This window comes from Erpetoichthys calabaricus, chromosome 1 (assembly GCF_900747795.2).
Source record: "Erpetoichthys calabaricus chromosome 1, fErpCal1.3, whole genome shotgun sequence".
NCBI lineage: Eukaryota > Metazoa > Chordata > Cladistia > Polypteriformes > Polypteridae > Erpetoichthys > Erpetoichthys calabaricus.
In genome coordinates, this window is record NC_041394.2 from 65559512 (window position 1) to 65580722 (window position 21211).

The 21211-nt window shown below is 36.1% G+C and overlaps 1 protein-coding gene across 1 annotated transcript in view; it reads right to left on the reverse strand.

Annotated features, from left to right (window-relative positions):
* Positions 1–2328: 2328 nt before the first annotated feature.
* clic1 (chloride intracellular channel 1) overlaps positions 2329–21211 on the reverse strand; it is a 57900-nt gene continuing 39017 nt past the window's right edge. The window contains exons 2-6 of the mRNA XM_028801164.2: positions 15150–15259; positions 14072–14197; positions 11943–12049; positions 6091–6272; positions 2329–2794 (exon numbers count right to left, since the gene is read on the reverse strand). Of these exons, the coding sequence (XP_028656997.1) occupies positions 2642–2794; positions 6091–6272; positions 11943–12049; positions 14072–14197; positions 15150–15259 (678 nt within the window). The 3' untranslated portion in view covers positions 2329–2641. The remainder of the gene's footprint in view (positions 2795–6090; positions 6273–11942; positions 12050–14071; positions 14198–15149; positions 15260–21211) is intronic.

The following is a 21211-nucleotide window of genomic DNA, read 5'->3' on the forward strand; positions in this document are numbered from 1 at the left end:
AGTGGAAATTAAAGGGAAGTACACTTAGGACTGAACCTTAGAAGCACATCAAAGAGTTGTGAGAATCTGAAACAAACTACCAAGACATGTAGTTGAACCTTTAAGACTTATCTGAATAAGACCTGAAGGCAGCTTAGCTCTTAGCTAAAATAACAAGCTTGATGGACTGAATTGTCTCATTTCTTATGTTTAGCGTTGAGCAGAGGAGACTGCACAGGGACCTAACTGAGATTTTCAAAGACACTGATAAAGTAAATCCAGCAAAACTCTTTCAACTTATGTATCTGATGACTTAACATGAAGAATGAGGACACAGCTCTGACAGCGTTTATATAGGAAACAAACAGCACCCAAAGGCATCCCTGTTACCCCAAGAGCCAAAATAAGCAAAACACATGTAGACTGGTTTCATATTCCTATGCACCCTGCAGCTACTGTGCCAGGGAGAACAGCTGGTAAGGATGGAATCCACATTGCTCCTCCTGTATCTATCTTAGTCTCAACCCCTGGACAGTCTTAACTCCAGTACCTTGGCATAGACCTTACCTAGGAGGCTAAGGAGATGTGATCCCTCTGTAGCTGAAACACATCCTCTGGTCTCCTTTTTAGCCAAGAAATTTTTTCTTTTCTTTGTATTAAATAATTTTCCTTAAAATAAAAATGCACAGACTGTGACTAATAAGCTTTTCTACTGAAAATATGATGTCAAAAATACAGCATATAAAGCACCCTCTTGGTGGTTCATAAACCTTCAAGCTGTACATTTCCACGCTTTTAACCTCTTTTACCATCTACTGAAGATGGCTCAAATATAAGATGGGCAAGATCATGGTCACTTCTGTAGCTGTGTCGTAGTCTTCCTCATTTTGATGTCAAGTTGTGTATTCTACTTGCTAAAATCTGTTTTGTTTTTTTTTTTTTTGCATTTACCCTTTTTCAATTATGCCCATCTGAGCAGTGCTGGGTGCCACACCTGACTGTGTACCATATGCTGTCTTCTTCACTGGCTGTACTCATACTGATAACAGAGAGGTACTGAAGCAGGTCGCCGTCATACTTAATAACCCAGAGCTACAATAATACTCTTGAACTTCAACACCAATACATCTAAGCCAGTCGAGGAAAAAGGAAACGACAGTTTAACAGTTTTTAACTCAGCCAATTGGTTTCACATTGCTACCAGCATTTTAAACAGACAGCAATGGATGTACTGTATTAATATGGAGTTCTAGCTACCTCATAGAAACACTTACAAATCAAAAAGTATTTGTGAGTATGCAAGTTCTTCATAAACACATTAGAAGGATAAAATAATGCCTCAGGTTTGGATGGGGAAGCTGCAGACTGACAATACTAGTTGAAAATACAGGACATTATCCCTTTGACACAAATGTTTGATCGCTTATCACCTAACAACTACTGTTACTTGACTAAGCCTTTAGAATAAGGACTGAAGTTAAGGACTGAACTGGCAACCCTGCTGTATGAAGTTCAATGTACCTTAACAACTATGCCTGCCAGAGTGGTTAGCACTGGCACCTTGAAGATTTTGCTCATCTGATTTGATCCACACGAAACAGTCAAACAATTCTCCCTTCACGCAAACCTGGCACTTCTAAAGTAGGCCAAAATAATGTAGATGTTGACCTTAGTGTGACCATGTTCATCAAGTAGTTCTGTGCCATAGCAGTACACAATGTGTGTGAGCAGACAGTGCTTTTATCAACTTCCCAAATGTTTTTAAATTCATATATAACAACGGCCCCTTGTATTGATCCAATACAAAATGAAACATCATAATTAATTAGCTGGTTACAGAGCTGGCCATCATCCAAAACTACTCAAGGATGCTTGCAACAAAGCTGTTATGAATTAGATGAACGGGAACACCATTAACAAGTCAGTAATTTGAACTTGCAAATATACAACATAGGAAAACCTTGACCATTTAACAAAACTACCAAACTCAGCTATTTACATGCTGCAGTGTAATATTATATGCACTTTAATACAATCAAGAAACACAAATGATGCTTTTTATAATTTATTTCAATTACGCGTTTATACAAACTTCTTTTCAATGATTATAAAAAAAAAAATAATAATTTTCAAATGACATAGTCTGATAGAGTCTAAAAAAAAGGAATATTTATCACATATTGTAATTATTTTAGTGGAAATTAAGAAATCTCTACGCTACTCTGTAAGTGCACATAAACAAATAAGTGCCAAACTATACTTCTATGAGAAATGTGAAAAGAATCCTTACTTGCTTTTAAATCCTTCTGATCAATAACAATTAAATAAGTATAACAAAAGGCACAAATATTTTTAATGAATTTATTGTCATAGTACATTTTCAAATTTCTGGAATTATATGATTGGTAGTCTTAGCCACAGTGGCCAAAACTCCCTAAGGACTATAAATATATAATGATTAACAAATCGGAAACTAGGAATGTCTGTTTTGAGTATTATTGTTTTGTGAACAGCAAACCTTGGAAAAAGCTGCAGAACTGATTTCCAGTTTTGCAGATTTGGGAATGTAGCAAAACTTCCCATTTTGAGTAAACTGGTTCTGTAACTGATTCAAAAACTTAACCTGGCCATTCTATCACCTATGTCTGAAAGATATCTTATCTTATCTAGCCACAGAAGCATATGCTAACTCAATTTCCTTGTTGTCGGGACATGTTGAGGAGAACTCTTCTCTTTCATAGGCTGCATTCAAGTAACGCCAGACGGCTTTTAGTGTAGAAGGAATCTCAATGCCCTTGTACTTCAAGCACACCACCTGGAAAACAAGCGAGAAGACAGAGAAATTACTTTTTGCAGAATAAGACTAATAAGGAAAGCAAGATAACTTAAAGTACTGACCCCACCCTTGCAATATGCATTAGGATCACTAGAGGGCAGGAGAGGGAAAAGCACAGTGCTATACAATCACAGCCCTGGAAGACCCCCTGAAGCTTCAAGTTTTTTTTCCAACCAGTTTCTAAATCAGGGAGTCATTGTACCTCTAATTTAGGGGTGTCAAATGCAATGTCTTTGGGCCAGATCCAGCCCTTGGGCATTTGTAAAGTAGCCCACTTCAACATTCAAAATATGTTACATAAGATCCGCCATGACTGTTAATTTACTGAAATAATCCCTTAAACATGTACTTCACATATGGATTATATCCATTTATAATTTAGGCAGATTACATTTACACCTGGCAATAAAATAAATCCTCAATGTTTGCTCAGTTTTATCTGCACAAAACACAGCTATTAACTTGTAGTAAAGAAAAAAAAAGTCAAAAAAGGGATGACATTCTCACATTGTCAAATCAAATCAAATTGCCTTTTATTGCCAATTCAGTGTATGTGCAGAACATACAGGAGAATCGAAATACTGTTTCTCATCTTCATAGTACAATAAAATATAAAGTGTAGAAGTATAACATATAAGATAAATAACATTAGAACTTGTAAGTAGACCTGTGTACAATGTGCAATAGTCATTAGTGCAAAAGCCAATTACAGTAAAAAATGAGAAGGTTCATTATAGAGTAGCTTATGAGATGTGCAAAAAGACAAACAGTTAGCAGCAGATGTAATATGGAGTCTTTATATAATACCAGCTGAGGTAGGGTTACGGTCCAGGGGCAGGGGGCAGTGGGGGAAGGTAGTGGACAGAGTTCAGCATCCTGACAGCTTTGTGGATGAAGCTATTAGATAGTCTTGTGGAGCGGGCCTGAAGGCTCCGGTACCTTTTCCCTGAGAGGAGGAGGCTAAAAAGGGAGTGAAAGGGGTGGGAGGAATCACCAGCAATGCTGATGGCTCTACAGGTGAGACGGGTGTGGAAAATGTCCTTGAGGGAGGGCAGTGGGGCACCAATGATCTTACTGGCCGCATCCACTATGCGTTGCAGAGACTTCCTAGAGCAGGCAGTGCAGCTTCCATACCACACAGAGATGCAGCTGGTGATGATGCTCTCAATTGTGGCCCGGTAGAAAGAGCACATGATGGGGGGTGGAACTTGTGCTCTCCTCAGTTTGCGTAGAAAGTAGAGGCGGGTATGAGCTTTCTTGGCCAGTGATGTGGTGTTATCTAACCAGGAGAGGTCTTTGGAGATGTACGTCCCCAGGAACTTGTTGCTACTCACCCTTTCCACAGCTGCACCATCGATGGTCAGTGGGGGGTGATGTGAATGACCTCTCCTGAAATCGACCACAATCTCTTTGGTCTTTCCCATGTTCAGGAAGAGATTGTTGTCTTTACACCACTGGACCAGTTGGCTCACCTCGTTCCTGTAGTTGGCTTCGTTATTGTTGGTGATGAGGCCGACCACGGTTGTATCGTCCGCAAACTTGACAATGTTATTGGAACTGTAGATTGGTACACAGTCGTGGGTCAGCAGGGTAAAGAGCAACGGGCTGAGCACAAACCCTTGTGGGGCCCCTGTGCTCAATGTGATGGTCTTTGAGGTGTTATTGATGACCCGCACATTTTGTCACAAAGTAAATTCGAGTTTTCACATGAGAAGGACAATAGCTGAACTTCACACATGCTGCTCTTTCTAATGCACCACCTTTTTAAAGCTGCACAGGTGTGCTGGCCACTCTTCTGTAGCTTATCACACTTGCTACCACCACCCTACATGACATTCATTTTTCTTTTCTGACGATTTGAGTGTTGCGTGGATAGGAATGTATTTCCCTTTCCATTCATGTTAAATGTAATTACTAACTATTTCTGAACAACTTTCAATGTGGTGTGTGTGATCCATTACCAGCACCTTCACACCTGTTTCTCAACGTGGTAAAGTGGCATCCAATTGTGACTACATTAATGGATGTGTAAACAGATATACTTTGCTTCAGCTACAAATTATTTCATGTATCCAGAATCTCGCACTCACTTGACTTGATGAGCTGACTTAACTTTATTTTTTATTCAACTAGGGGGCTCCGCCCCTGCTCACTTCACTCGCCCACCCCTGGGTTTGGTTTACCGGATATACAATTTAAAGAGATTGTTATTTTAATGGGAATTGTTACATATGCATTATTTTCACTTTTACTTTAAAACTTTTGTAAAAACAATACAGGACGTATAACACTGCTTGTGTTGTGTAGAGGGGGCGGCTGAACGCATACTAAAGAGATGCTGTCGGATCATCTGCTGTCTTTCTGCTACTGCTTCTGGTTGATGACAGTTAAATTAAGAACATATGTAGAAATATTCAAATGTTTGCCATAGTTTAAGTTTGTATATCTTTTAAGTTATGTTCCTGTTAGGTCACCTTTTTCTATGAAGTTTTTTCCCTTAATTGTACTGTAATAATAACAATTAACAATGAATGAAGCAGACATCACAGCAAATGACACTGAATGATTTTTTTTTTTTAATATTTTTATTTTATTAATTTTCATTGTAATCATTCCATACAAATAGATCAATTTATAACCCAACAAAAATGACACTGAATGATGAAAGGCTTAAAAATACAAATTTCAAAACTGGGTTTGCAAAATTTATCGGAACATAGTTTTTGTATGTTACATGGAGATTGGTTTTAAAGATTTTTATCATCATCATGATTTCCACTGTATGTTTCCAGATGTTCTGATTATTTAAGCTTTCATTTACAAGTTACAGTGCTAGTGGATTGGACACTGATGAACCAGCAGTCTTTTAGCATTCAGTGTTTTGCACTGGTGTCTACTTCACTTGTTGCTAATACTTATTAATAGAATGTAATTAAGGGACAAAAACCCACATAAAGGGTCAATTAATAGGAAAATGACAAAAAAGAGTTAAGAATTTAAAATCTATGGCAAAAATATTAATATTTCTACATTTTTTAGAAATGTAAGTCTCATACTACTACTTTTTTCTGAACGTAGAATAAAAAAGAGCATGTAAATAAATAACAGATCACTTATAGGTAAAATGATTTACTGATAGGGTAACCGGTTTTAACAAAATGCTACAGATACAGGGTTCCCCAGGATTAGAGCTGGACACGCACAACAACTTAAGTTTGTCCAACATAATGCAGGAACTAACTTATTTATTTATATTTTGAGCTGTTGCATCTCACCTTGACAATATGCAGCTTTGGAAGCAGGTTACAATCTGCAAGTGTAAGATCATTCCCATCCAGGAAGGTGCGATGAGATACAGCATCATCCTCTGCACTGTTCTCATCAATTTCATCTGGTAAAGGAGTATTCAGATAATTGTCTAGCTTCTTCAAGGCTTTCAAGAGACCTTTCTCCAAGTCTAAAAAGAAAGTCAGAAGAAAGAAATTTTGATATGGTTGCAATGGAACTGTTGAATTCCATATTTCTTTCCACCAACATCAAGTGTCAGTAATAAAGCAAACATGGTTTGTCTTTTTCTATCACGGATAATTAAAGAGAATATGGGAGATTATACACTCCTGTTACTCACTACACCACAGAGTTAAGCTTTTGCTACAATCGAGGACAAAGAGCTTTTGAAGTTAATCCATTTGTAAACTGTGTTCATGAGCTACAAAAAAGTAAAATTCTGTGAAATAAATTTAATTGAATCTTTAAACATTTCTCATTTCTTACGTGTATAATAAAATGGTCAGGTGTCTAGGAGGGGAACTGGAGGGTAAGTCTTAAGAGGCTAAGAGAATACTTTCCACTTTGATTCCCTGGCTGTACAATGGTTAACCAAGAAGTCATGAACAAGTTTCAAGTGTCTCATAAAAAAGAGAGAGCCTATGATTTCTGTATCAGTTAAACAAAAATAACAGAAGTGACAATGGTCCAGCAAATGTAAATTAATTCCTCGGATTACACAAAACATTTTGCATATACCCTTTTCTAATTCATCAGACAATGACCAGCTTGTATAAACTTCTGAACGAGTATAAAAAGAAGTGTTCTGCTGTAGTCAAGTTTGCTGAACCAAACCTTTTCTTAATATAACAGCAAGACCCTCTTCATTTAGTTCTACAGTGGAGAAGTCGGACAAAGATATGAATATTGGATACTGTATTTAATGTGGGCTAACTTTACAACTAAGTACTAAATACTGTTGCTTCAAGATTTTGTATTCACTGGACCACAGTGCTAGTAACTTGTGATGACATTTTCTACAGCAGTTTAAAATTTATTTAACGTGTATAAACCATCAAACATAATTCATAAAATCCTCAAATTTAGTTACATCCATCTTATTACTACAACTATTATGTATTTCAAGCATATAATTTTAAATCTGGAAATCAAAAATAAAAATGATTAAAACCTGAAAAAAAAAAAAAAAATCAGGAACAAATACACATTTATCTATGTCAAAAAATGATTTAATTATACCTTCAGAGAGTGATCACAGAAATCTTGTGCAGAAGTTGAAAATGACTGAAATATGGAAACTTAAAAGTATAAATCTATTACTATAAATTAATTGTGGTGTAGTGGCTAAAAATACATAAGTTTATATCACAAGTTTACAATTCAGTTCCTACCTCCAACTAACTACTTGACAAGTCACTTACCCTGCCTATGCTTCAACTGTAAAAAGAATTATGCAAACAATGAAAACTATATCTTGTAAGTCAGTTTGGCTAAAGGAATTAGCCAAATTTACTATAATAATAATAATTTCAAGTGTACTATTGACTACTTTGGGAAATTTAATGTTTACAGTTACAGTAATCCCTCGCTATATCGCGCTTCGACTTTCGTGGCTTCACTCTATCGCGGATTTTATATGTAAGCATATCTAAATATATAACGCTGATTTTTCGCAGGTCTCGGCGGACAATGGGTCTTTTTACTTCTGGTACATGCTTCCTCAGTTGGTTTGCCCAGTTGATTTCATACAAGGGACGCTATTGGCGAATGACTGAGAAGCTACCTAATCAGAGCACACAGTTAAGTTCCTGTGTGTTGATTGGCTCAGCGACGGAGTGCTGCATTAACCAGGAAGTCTCATCTCACTCATTCAGCATTAACGTGCTCCTGCTACTGCTTCAGGGGCCGTGTCCAAGCGCCAACAGAAGATGCAAATGATTGCAGAAAAGGTAAAAGTTTTGGATATGTTGAAGGAAGGGAACAGCCACACCGCTGCATGACACCATTACGGCATCAATGAGTCCATGATTCTTTTTATTTAAAAAGGAGGAAAAGCATATAAGATCTACGGCCGCAGTGTCCTTTAACCAGGGCGCAAAACGAGTTGCAAGTGGATGTGATAAGGCAGTAGTCTAGATGGAATATGCTTTAGGGATTTGGATTGGGGAGGCACGGTGGCGCAGTGGGTAGCGCTGCTGCCTCGCAGTTGGGAGATCTGGGGACCTGGGTTCGATTCCCGGGTCCTCCCTGCGTGGAGTTTGCATGTTCTCCCCGTGTCTGCGTGGGTTTCCTCCGGGCGCTCCGGTTTCCTCCCACATTCCAAAGACATGCAGGTTAGGTGGATTGGCGATTCTAAATTGGCCCTAGTGTGTGCTTGGTGTGTGAGTGTGTTTGTGTGTGTCCTGCGGTGGGTTGGCACCCTGCCCAGGATTGGTTCCTGCCTTGTGCCCTGTGTTGGCTGGGATTGGCTCCAGCAGACCCCCGTGACCCTGTGTTCAGATTCAGCGGGTTGGAAAATGGATGGATTTGGATTGAAGAGTGCTGGAAGAAGAACAACGGCGGTGCTACACAGTCACCTGAAGAGGCTCCTTTAGAAGAGCTGTAACGCTATCCTTTGTTGTGCAGTAAAATTAAACTCATCGTTATCGGACAAGTCGTCGTGTCATTGTTGGTGAGTAACCATAATTAATTATCTACGTACAGTACTTATTACATGTACATAGTTTAGTGTCACTGTACACACATTTTACTGTATACAATTTTTCTTGCATTGTATGTATTTATTGCTGGTGGCCTGTCTGTCGTAATGGCTGTAACATATGTGATATCTGAGACGCTCGATATCTTTAAAATAATATTTAGGTTTTACTGTATATAAACTGTGTTTACACACATAATTTCAACGAATCATACCTAATATCTAAGAGAATACAAAGGGTTTATGCTGTATAATTGTGCGGGAAATGTTTATAATAGTGTGGGAGAGTTTATAAGGGCTTAAAATATATAAAAAGAACCATATGAACATATGGTTTCTACTTCGCGGATTTTCACCTTTCGTGGGGGGTTCTGGAACGCAACCCCCACGATGGAGGAGGGATTACTGTAATTGTAAGTACAGAGCAAGAAGTTTGTTATTTATCAGTTTAACTATATTGTGGAAATTAGCGACATTCATAAGGAAACACCATTTTGAATATATTCAATGCACCTTATCCTGAGCAATATTTTAAGCATAGCAGGGTGAGGAAATGGTGATACTTCATAAAGCAAACATATCCTGTGGCACAGCAGTAGAAAAATGTATAAGCGCTTTCAAAAATGGAAGGATGAATTACTGTGCATATTGTACAAGGAAGATGAAAGTCATCTCAATCTTTATCAATCATACTGACTGAAGGAAGCTAAAATAAATGGCAGCAATAATATAAAACTCCTGATCAAAGCACTGTGCAGCGCCTGTCATGTCTGAATGAAAGAAGATACCCCAACTTTCCATGAGGTCTTTTGTATCAAATCCTTGAAGATGAAGAATAAAAAACTATAAGAACCACTTAAGAACAGTTGTGTTAGGTAGAATTCACAGTGGGGACTGGATAGTGTTTTAACCTTGGAACTTCTGCAGGGACTATTTTATATAAGTGTACACTGACTTATTTTTGGTATGTTTTAATACATTATTATTCTTATTTAATTTAAAATTTTCTTTTCTATTAACTTTTTCTTTGACAACCTGTAAAACACTTTGTGCTATATCCTGTGTATGAAACTTTACTATAAAAATAAATGTTTCAGTTTTTGAAAACCACATTATATTCCAAGAATGAAGTAATGTGTGCCCAAAGTGAAAATTCACAGACTAAATAGTGGTGACAGTCTCTCTATATTTCGCCAGGAGTGGTCCTTTGTTAGTTATATTGTATGTCTTTGCTTTGACTCTACTCTCATCTTTACTACTTTTGAACCAGTGGTTAACCAATCTGTTTAATTATCTGAAACACTCTCACTCATAAACTCAAGTTGGAGACAGTCCAACTCCAGACTTTTATTTTAGCTCATTTCAACATTACCAGCTTATCGACAAAATGTACAGGAACAGCCCCATGTTGAGTTTCTTATAAAGTTATGATATAGGCCAATGGAGAAAAAAGTAACAGCACTCCTGTGAGAATCCAATTTAATACTAAATCTTAAAACTAAGGCTTAAAACGTTCATATGCAGAATGACTCCTCAATAATGTTTTAACACATTTTCCCCATTATGTGAGCTCTGTTAAATCAGATAATGCAAGAAATTTCAGCAGGATGCATTTTCAGATATTATTCAGATCTTAAGGTAAACACTAAACATCTTCTTCAGACATTACACCTCACTCTTTGCTTCTTCCAAGTAATTAATATGTGAGGCAAGCACATTTTGCGAAACAGACATCCACATTGTAATTACTGACACTTGTATTAGACATAGACTGTGAATTCCATATAAAAAATCCAGGCCACAGCCAAGTATTCTAATGAGTAAATAAGATACTGATAATCTTAAATCAATTTCTTCTTGCTGGTATCTTTATTATATATGCAGCTGTATTGCCTCTATTAAAAATAAATTTAATTAGCATGTGTAAGATTAGAAAATAAATGAACGGATGTTTATTTTTATTAATAATTTATTACATGCCATTAGGTACAAAAAATAAGAGGGAGCTAATTAGACATTATGAATATTTTAGCAATACAACAGTGTGATATATGCCCAGACAAACAGGAGCTATTATTTTTTAGTTAAGGATATCTATATTTTTTCACTCTATCTTAAGTGTACATTGTAGTCACTACAACACAATTAGCAGATCTGGAAAAAAAGAAATAAAAAGGCCCCTACTTGCTTTTCCAGAAGTCCAGGCCAATCATAAAGCCATGAAACCCTTAGGAATACCGTGTGTATTTTTGTATTGGATCTGGATTTTAGTGCATTTCTCTTAACATTTTATAAAATAATAAAATGCAAGTATTGATTGCAACAGCATAATTTCACAAAAATTAATAAAAAAGAAAAACAATTTCAGAGAATTATTTGGTGGCTCTGTTTGATGTGTTTGTGAGACTAAAAAGGTGCTAGCTATCTTACAAATAACTAAGTGTGCATCTGCCCCAAGAAAGATGATTACCTGTCTAAGTGGCCTTAGTGATTAGATGTTTGGAAACTCAACATTTGTAAAATAAATAAATAAAATAAAATAAAAAATTATTTCCTTTGAAATCACCAGAAAAACTCAAGAAGTGCAACTTCTTTTCCTTAAACTTTCATCATCACAAAATTAATAAATTATCCTCTGTAACTAGCCTGGGAATTCTCAGACTCCTGACTTTACAGTAAAACACATGTATACTGCAGTCACAATCAACTTTTGTAGACCCAATGCTGAATTATTTTTCCATGGTTGACTCTCCTTTTGGTTAAACTACTTTGGTTAATGTTCTCTTTTAGAAAATCTTTGTGTGCCATATTGTGTAATGAATTGACTTGTCTCAGTATGTGTAGAGCTAAATTTTAACAAAATATGGCAAATTGTTACTTATGATTTTACAACTCAAACAATACTGCTTACTCTTCTTTATTTGCTGTATATACTGTGCTTTTGATTTTATTTTTTGATATACATTGAAAACAGCTGCTTTGTTGCTTATAATTTCATAGCAAAAATCACACCTCTAATCTGTCTGAACACTGTTACAGATCTTCGAATGTCATATGCTGTTATTGCCATACTACTTCACCAGAAGTCTATAGTTAGAATGAATTAGGCTCTTGTCTGAATTAATTTGTGTAGTTGCTTACTGTCATTTATTGCTGGGTTAGAGTTCTTAATATAAGCAGAGAATTTGGAAAAGATGTCCACTCCAGCTGTATTTGATTCTGGATTTTTGGCTGCCAGCTTAGGGTATCTGCAGAGGAAAAGAAAACACCAAGAGCGGTTTAGTATTAAAAGACTAGGACCGCCATTCCACATAATTTTTCTTTCCAACCAGAACTGTTGTTTCCAAATTCTGCATTTGTGACTCACCAAACTCTTCTGGTTTCTGCTATTTTTTTTTTATTTTCTATTTCTTTAAATTCAGAGTTTACATCTTGCACTCATTTTTAATTATGTAACAAACTTTCTGGCTGGATGTTTGTATAGGCAGAAATTCAAGCTTACATCAGACACTGCTTGGAGAGATGTTTTCCTCTGCAGCAGGTTTAACTACACAATAAAGACTCATTATTAATAAAAGGAGAATACACTTTACCAGAAGAGGATTAAAAAATGAAAAAGAAAACTAGTACATTGTTCCTACAAAACACCACTCAACAATCGGCATGAAGAGAATCTGCTCTTTCATCTTTAATTTAAATCAAGTTAAGCTTATCATTGGACAATAACAAGCAAAATAAGAAAAGCATTTATATACTTTTGAATAATACAAATTTAGTAAAATATATTTCAGTGTATGTAATCCATACAGCTTCAGGAAAAATGATGGAAGGAAAAACATCAGCCTGAGACAGTGCCTAGAATCAGATATGAAAACTACTAAATTAAGGAATGAACAGCAAGGAATAATGTTTTCCAAAATTGGTTTAAGGAAATTACACTAAAACCCAAATTAAGAGCGTGAATCATACTTTCAGGAATTACTAAGTCATCTGTTTTTTCCACTCAGGAAAAATGGTATAACCTGATCCACTGGCTTGTAAAATAAATTACTCGCATCAGAAGAGTCCAAACTATTAATGAACAACCACAAATGCTGAGGACAGCCACCCAGCTACACTCTAGTACAAATAACTGTACAATACTGTACAAGGACAGTTTGTTTAAGGTGGTCAATTAAATTTAATATCTCTTTTAGCACCTGATACACTCTGAAACTTTACTGCAGGTTGGATTCAGAATACAATGAGATGAAATTGTTGATGTAACAACTTCAAATGTACCTTGTGTTTTTCCATCAATGATGAATCACTTTTAACTGCGCATTTTTCTTATGCAATATTTTCTCCATTTATCCGTGTGTATTTGAAAAATGAATTTATAAGAAAAACAGAACATGAGCCAACAAACCTCTCAAAATAAACCAAATTGAGACCTAAACATCACAAAGGAAAAGATTGCTAATACTCTGCATGTTGTACCTAACTGATGGAGAAACAAAATATAAGATATACAGATGTAAGTGAGGGTTTGTACAAGAACATGCTCTGCAATTGGATAGCATTCAATAAAGAATTTATCTTCCTGATGCTCAAAGTTGCTCTGATAGGTTCCAGTTTTCTGCTATTGTATAACAGACTAAACAGGATAAGAAAATATGTGGATGATTTATAGTGCAGAAATAATAAAGTATTTTTTATTGACACAATTTGGCTTGAGAACAGCTGTCAGCTTAAAACCACACTTTCCAGATTAAAGAGAAGTCCAGCAAAATAATTACACCTTTTATTGGCTAACTAAAAAGATTACAACATGCAAGCTTTCGAGGCAACCCAGGCCCCTTCTTCAGGCAAGATGTTACATGGTACAACACCCTAGTATTACAGATTAAAGAGGAAAACATTTAATCGATGCCTGAATGATAAAGGTCATATATTAATGAATACCTCAATAAACGTTCAAAACTTATCAGCATTATACAATAAATCACAACTTGTATTGTTCCCTTTTTATGCTCAGTAATATGCAGTACGTTCAATAATACTTTTTAGAAACACTAACATTTTTTAACTGTATGGCGAGATTATAAGTAAATTATCTGTTCAGATCATAGTGGATAAATGAAGGAATAGTCACAGAAACATGCTGACACAGGACAGGGAAATAAAAGCAGTAATCTTCACAAGAAGAAAGGAGTATCGACCAAATTGCTGCATGGGAACATTTCACATAAAGCAAAACTTTATATTCATTTTATAAGAAAGGTACATACTTGGGTGGGGACAGGGTTTCTTCCAGGAACTCCTCTATCTTGTTGGTATCGGTTTTGACCTCTGATCCATACACCAGGAAAGGTGGCTGTGCTCCTGGGGCAAGATCTTTTAATATTTCTGGCTTCCTATAAACAAATGGAATGAAACAGAGGGAAAAAAATAATGTATGTGTGACAAAAAAATGAAAGACAAGGAACATAACAGTTTACTAATGCACAAAAAACTGAAAGAAGGTTTACACTATGTGATTTTTTTTACCCCGAGTTCTAAATCCTTGAGTGTTTTTTGAAATTGGAACAAAGTAACAAGAAAATCACAAGATATGAGCTATATCAAAGTGTGATCTAATTGGCTTGTGTGCTCCCCGTGGCTTTCTGACAAGTTATAAAAATAATGGAAGGCATTGTCTGCATAGTTTGTTAGGTGTGAGAAGTTGTGCAAACTTCATCTATGTTTCAATTCCAACTGACAAAATCAGAAGTGACTCTTGTGTTTATACATTTTCAGGCATGGCTGCAAAATGTTTGTGAATACATGAAAAAGAAGACAAACTGGTAAAGCGGGGGCAAGGGAACCATTCATTATCTAGTATCTCTTCCTATACTTCTGAAGAAAAAGGAAAAAAAAAAAAGTTGAGATACAGAAAAATATAATATCATTCCTCACAGTATCAAATTGCAAGGACACAATTAAGTGTTACCCAATGATCTTGCCATGCACTCTCGCTTAAGATTGTTTAAAAGTACGTTTCATGAGCCTGTCAAATCACAAAGTGTATCCGATTGTCTATTACTACAAAATACTTTTTAAGTGTGATGGTGGCCAAAGTCCCCATGTTGTGACATGTGAGAAAAATTGCCTAGTGTATGCACACATTAAGGAAAAAAAAATTAAAAATGTTTTTTTTTTTTTTTTTGCTATAATAAATATGAATGTGCAAAAAAAACAAGTAAATAAAGTTAAACTGAACAAAATTGAAGACAACGAGGGCGAACAATTTATGAATGGCATGTAATTGCACAAGTTACCAAAGTGAGAAAAAAGCAGTATCACTGAATCCTTGATCGTTGTGCTTGCCTTTTCATATCCACAGTGGTAACGTTGAAAGTCACACCTTTCAGCCAGAGAACCATGAACAGCCTTTGAGAGAATGGGCAATTCCCTATACTTGCACCATCTGTCCCAGCCTGAAATATAATCAGAAATAATACATTAAACTTGCTCAGTCTAGACCTGCACATGCTAATAAACTATCTAACAATGCCAAAAAAGTGCCCACCACATTGTAGTTCTAAATATGTTCATGTGTAGAACAGCTGAAATGATCTTTGCAGTATGTAAAATTGGAAATAAGGAGAGGAGTGGCAGGAGTGGACAAATGCTGGCAGCAGCATTATCTACAAAACAGGAATTAAGCTAAGCAAACAAATGATGCAAGTTATGACTCCTAGGGCATAACAACTTCTCCTTTAAAATATATACATGTAATGTCAAGATCAGAGATCCACCCTGCAATGCGAAACAGTCACATTGGATGAAATATGGAGTTTTCTGCTATTGATCTACATTCAGGTGAAAGGGTTTAAGGTATTTTCAAAATTACACATCAGAAAGGGATACAATTTACATATTGCTTTACCCTATGGTATAACATTTATACAGCTCATCCATTGTTGATGTCCCCCTATTCCATTACATTCCCTGGTGAATGAAGATCATACTAGCAGAGCTTAGTATAAGGGGTAACCCAACCATAGTCAGGTTACTAGTATATTTTAATAAAGATACAATTAAAATAACTGGGATCTTTATTCAATTTAAGCAGTGCCAATAAGAGCTACAAAAACTTTCAACTGTTGTGATGTGTTAAGCTTCAAACAAATTGATAGCTTAGTTTTGTTTTTGCATCTTTTTTATGTGGTTAGTGTAGGTTGTTTGGACATGCAGGTGATGGGTGTAACAGAACAAGATACAGTGGACAGAAAGATATGGAAGAAGATGGTCCGATGTGGTAACCACTAAAGCAGCCGAAAGAAGAAGTAGTGTAGGTTGTTTGGACAGCAGCAGGATGAAACATTCTGCATGAAGCTGTATCTGCAATTTTCAGCTACGTTATGGATGTCCAGGTGAAAGTACCAGTACCAGATCCAGATTACTGATGTCATACCACTTCCCATGGTGAGAGCGTGTGTCTTATTTTTTCTCACACAAGAGAGAGAGAGAGAGAGAGAGAGAGAATAGCAGGTGCGCAACTGCTTTGTTCATACGACATGGAAAACTAAGTTTGAGCAAGAAAGTTCAAATGTATACAGAGGAGTGCATCTCTCTTCTTTTCCTTCCGCTGTGGATGAGCCTGAGTGTATGTAGACTAGTGCATGTCTTGCTCTTTCTTGTGCAGCACTGAGTGTGAGTGAATGAGAATGCAGTGGGGAACATGCTTTCTTCATTCTCACTGCACCACATACCACTGTGAATGAATCAGTTAAGTTAAATTTACATAACTTGAGGCTTTACTACTGTATATCCATTTAATTTACTGAATTTTGAATTTTCTGACAAGGGCTGATAAATTCTATTCTTTTGTTAGTAATTTTTTGCTCCTTTCTTGCTTTTCTTTTTTTAAACATTGTCTGTAGTGAGGTCTAAGACATGGGCAAGATGACCCTGCAGAATTTAGTGCAATGTACATCATTAGTGTCATAGGAGGGATTACTAGAGATCATCTGCCTCCAACATCTCGCATATACTGTTTGTGTTGATATTATCAATCGAAACATGAAAGAATCAATGACTGAATTTACACCATTACCAACTATGCTCTACCCTTACCAATATACAACTTCCAATCTTTCGCTACTTTTGGTGTTTCTAATCTCTCAAAATAAATGCAAGGAACCAACCTTTGACAGGGAGAATTTAATTTTTTTTTTGAATACATCACAGGGAGTTAGTTTGGTGTGACTCAAAGGATACATCTGAAACTACCAATTAACAGTGCCATTGCAAAAATGTTCTACACTGACATATGCAAAACTTTTCTGTCATGTTTGGGATTCAAAAACTGCTCATGAAAAGAATATTGAAACAATACAATGTCCCTGACTTTTAAGTATTGATAAAATTACTCAGTTCAATTCATCTTCAATAAGCCATTTTTTTGCTGACAATACCTACTGCCAAACAACCCTTTTTCATGCACATATTTCACAGCAGAAGATTGTTTAGATGGTCTATAAATGGGAAAAAGCAATCAGGATAAAAAAGTTGATGTTCTCTCATCAGTTGGAACTGTTCTACCAGACATAGACTTGACTGACATTTATAACATATGATTATAAATAAATCAGGCAAAGAAATTATCCATTTGCATGCATGATTTAACAAAAAAAATCATTTGGTAATGAGCTCTGGTAATTCCTTTTACTGATGACAAACTTCAGACACTGATATTTTGCTTGCATCGTCTTCAACTATAAACCCCAATTTCAGTCATGCACAAAATAAACATATAATGAGAAAAAAGAAGGCAACCTTATTTTGACATAATGCTTTGATGGTAATATCTAGCTTGCTTCAGCATAATACTGACTCAACTGCTAGGTCATTCTTGTTGGAATGATTTATACAGACTAAACCTCCAATGATAGATCATCTTTGTGTTGTATACTTGTCCCACAATTGTGCTTCTAATTGTTGAATTTATGTTAAGGCTGAACACAAACAATCTCTTAGAGCTGACAATATTGCTTTCTTTTGAAATGTTAATTGCTGGTTGAAATCATGGTGCCAATCAATAAAAATATAAGTAGCTAACCGTAGGTGTGAAGATTATCACTGGGCAAAATTCCAACTCCAATGATCATAAATCAATAAAATCTAGAGGAATTTACACAACTACCTTATTGCACAGCTGCAATCTGCAAAACGTATACCAAAGCGGAAGCAATGAAGCAATCTTATGCTGCAGGAAGACCACCAGCACTGTATGAAAGGAAATAAGATGGGCGAGAAGAAAAGGAGGAACAAGAAAACGATCTGTCGCCTGGGTGCAGCCTCCATTTCCTTCCTCCTCCGCATCAGACACTTTGTTTTAAAAAGCAGAACATAACATATGAGCAAACAGAAAAGAAGTCTGGGAGCAACTCTTGAGAAAGCAAACTAGCTCTTTAGATAGGTCAAAGAAACGTTTAGATAGGTTGTGGTCAGAACAAAAAAAAAAAAGGCAAGAGTTGTTTGTGAATTGATAAGCTTCACATCCCCTTTATATGATTACAAAAGAAACAGTGAAACAACTATGTATAACTATCTAACATAGATTTACCAAATAAAAATAAAAGTGGTCGCACTATGTTTGCATTTTTCCTCAATGCACTTGATAAAGCCACCCTATGACAAGCTACTGTATATTTGATAAATCTGAAGTAGGCAAACTTGTTTTTTTCTGCACACTATTTGCCTTTAAAACAACCTGCACAAACTTTGAGAGGCAGATTTGAAATATTCTGAAGCTAGCAATCTGTTTTTTCAATGTCTGTTTACACCCTTCTTAGCAAACTTTCACCTAGCCTTGCAACTTTCGTTATCTGGAGTCCTTACTTGTATTACTCAATTTCGTAATGTATTTTCTTCAGGTGGTGACACACAATTTTCTTATGCTGTCATTCTCACATTGCTAGAATTAGCTCTGAGGGCTAAAGTGTTTGACTAGTCACTAAACTGTGTGGAAATAACATGTCCTCCCTCCAAGTATTTACAATGGTCCCCATTCCCAGCTCAAAGATGTGGAAATTAGATTAACTGGCAATTCTAAATTAATCCATTGTGAGTAATTGGGCTCTGTGTCAGACTTGACAGGCAATCCTGAAATAAGTAGGTATGAATATTAAATAATTAATAAATACACAAAATTGTAAGGAGAAGAATCCAATAAAGCTCTTCACATATTGTAAAAGATGCTTCATAAAAAATATATATTTAACTCATTAAAGAAAAAATAATTAATGTTAAGGTCAAAATTAACCAGAATCACAAGCCAGGATTTTTCAGTTAACTTTCAAGGAACACAAGGAACAGATTAACTCTACTAAATACTACTCAACATTTTGGCAATTTTGTTTTGATCACTGTGCCATTAAACTTTTAGTTTTTTTTTTTTTTTTTTTAAACTGCACTGAAAAAATATTTAATGATCAGGGAGGGCAAGAAAAAATCTGAAATGCACACCATACATAAAACTGACATATGTTCCTTCGATCCTGGCTTCATGATATTTACAACTAAAGTTAAGGGCTTTTTGACTGTTTAGACCTCAGTTTATTTGAAATTATATATGTCTTAACATGTACAAGTTTATAATCTCAATCACCTCTCTAAAGCACTGGCTTGGTTGGATGTTGAAGTAGACAACATTGAAACCCCAAAGATTCTGTAAAAACTCAAGGCTAACACAACTGTCAAATAGCAAAATGGGATTTACTAAATTAACCAAAAGGTTACAGGCTGTAGGAAAATGTATTCAAAATTATTAAGGTGACCGGAGCATAAAAACAGGTGAAAATCAGAGGGTGGTTAAGATGACACATCAAACACAAGGATAGGCTACAGTCCTGCTAATTTCTACGTATTACTGCTCAGAAAAATTTGCTAAAATTTTCTTAGCCACATATTCAACATAACTGATACCTTATCGTGAAAACATCTGAATAAATGTGACTGTATGCTACTGAGGCACCACCTATCCAAACCTAGCAAGAATGCTGAAGAAGAAATGCTTTTGCTTCTTTCAACTGAAGACTTTTTATCTGCTATAATGTGTGCTTGTGCTGGTCTAGGTCTATAAAGCTTTTACACAAAATATGCTAACATCCTGCAACATGGTTTGGTCTAGCAATATACCTGTCCATCTTAAATACAAACTGCACCTAACTAATGGGACAATAAATAGAAGGGTCTAAAAATTCTACCACAAACTGGTAATGAAAAGAAGAAAGGTTCATCATTTCAATATCTTTGCTCATAAAGCAGTCACCTTGGCTAGTTGAAAGAATTCATTCACCTCTGTATGACATCCATAGTTCTAAAACCTCTTCTTCATACTTTCACGGTGTAAGAAGAGAGTAAAGTGTAAGTGTAATCATAGGGGATGGGTATTAACATTTATTATCATCTCTGGCTTAACGTTCACTTTCGGGGGTTACTTAGGTTAGCCGGATGCCACCCATATCTTGTTCCTCCATGGTGTTTGGTATCACTTTAGCCGAGTCTCATTCTTTTCATACAATCTGACATCAACTCCAATCATATCTTCTTTGGCATTCACTTCTATCTTGGTGCATCTCTTCATCCATTCACCCTCTGATTTTTGTTCTACACACCCAAACCAGCTGAGTCTGTTGCTCCTCAGCACAAAATCAATTGACTCCAAATAAGAGTTTTGATCTTATACTTATGTAGCACATAATATTATGCAAAAAGAGTCAATCACTTGGAATATGCCTGGAACCTTAAGGGTTCTAGACAGGCTTCTCAACGAATAAGGCACACTACTTTCCTAACTCAAATTGGAATACAGTGGAACCTCGGGTCACGACTGTAATTCATTCCAAAACTCTGGTAGCAACCCTATTTGGTCGTGGCCCGAAGTAAATTCCCCCATAGGATTGTATGTAAATATAATTAATCCGTTCCGGACTGTACGAGCTGTATGTATGTATATATTTAAAGAATTTTAAGCACAAAAATAGTTAATAATACCACAGAATGCACAGTGTAATAGTAAACTAAATGTTTACTTACTTTTTCTGTAATGTTTACTTCTTCTGCTTGGGCTCTCTCACTCTCTCGCTCGCTTCACAGGGAATGCACAGGGAGAGACTGAACATGTGCGGAAATCATCGGCGCGTACGAACCGGAAGGGAAACTGGCTTGTTCGTCACCCGAGTGTGTGGTCGTGAACAGATGTAAAAGTTTGGCGAACTTTTTGGTCGTAACCCAATTTGTACATGGTCTAAGACGTTCGTGACCCGAGGTTCCACTGTATTTTGAATTGACAAGGGAGGCTGTAAATAGGAAAATTCAAGCAAACTCCACAAGTGCAGGTACAAATGCAGAAAAAAGTGATATCACAAGTTCACTTCACT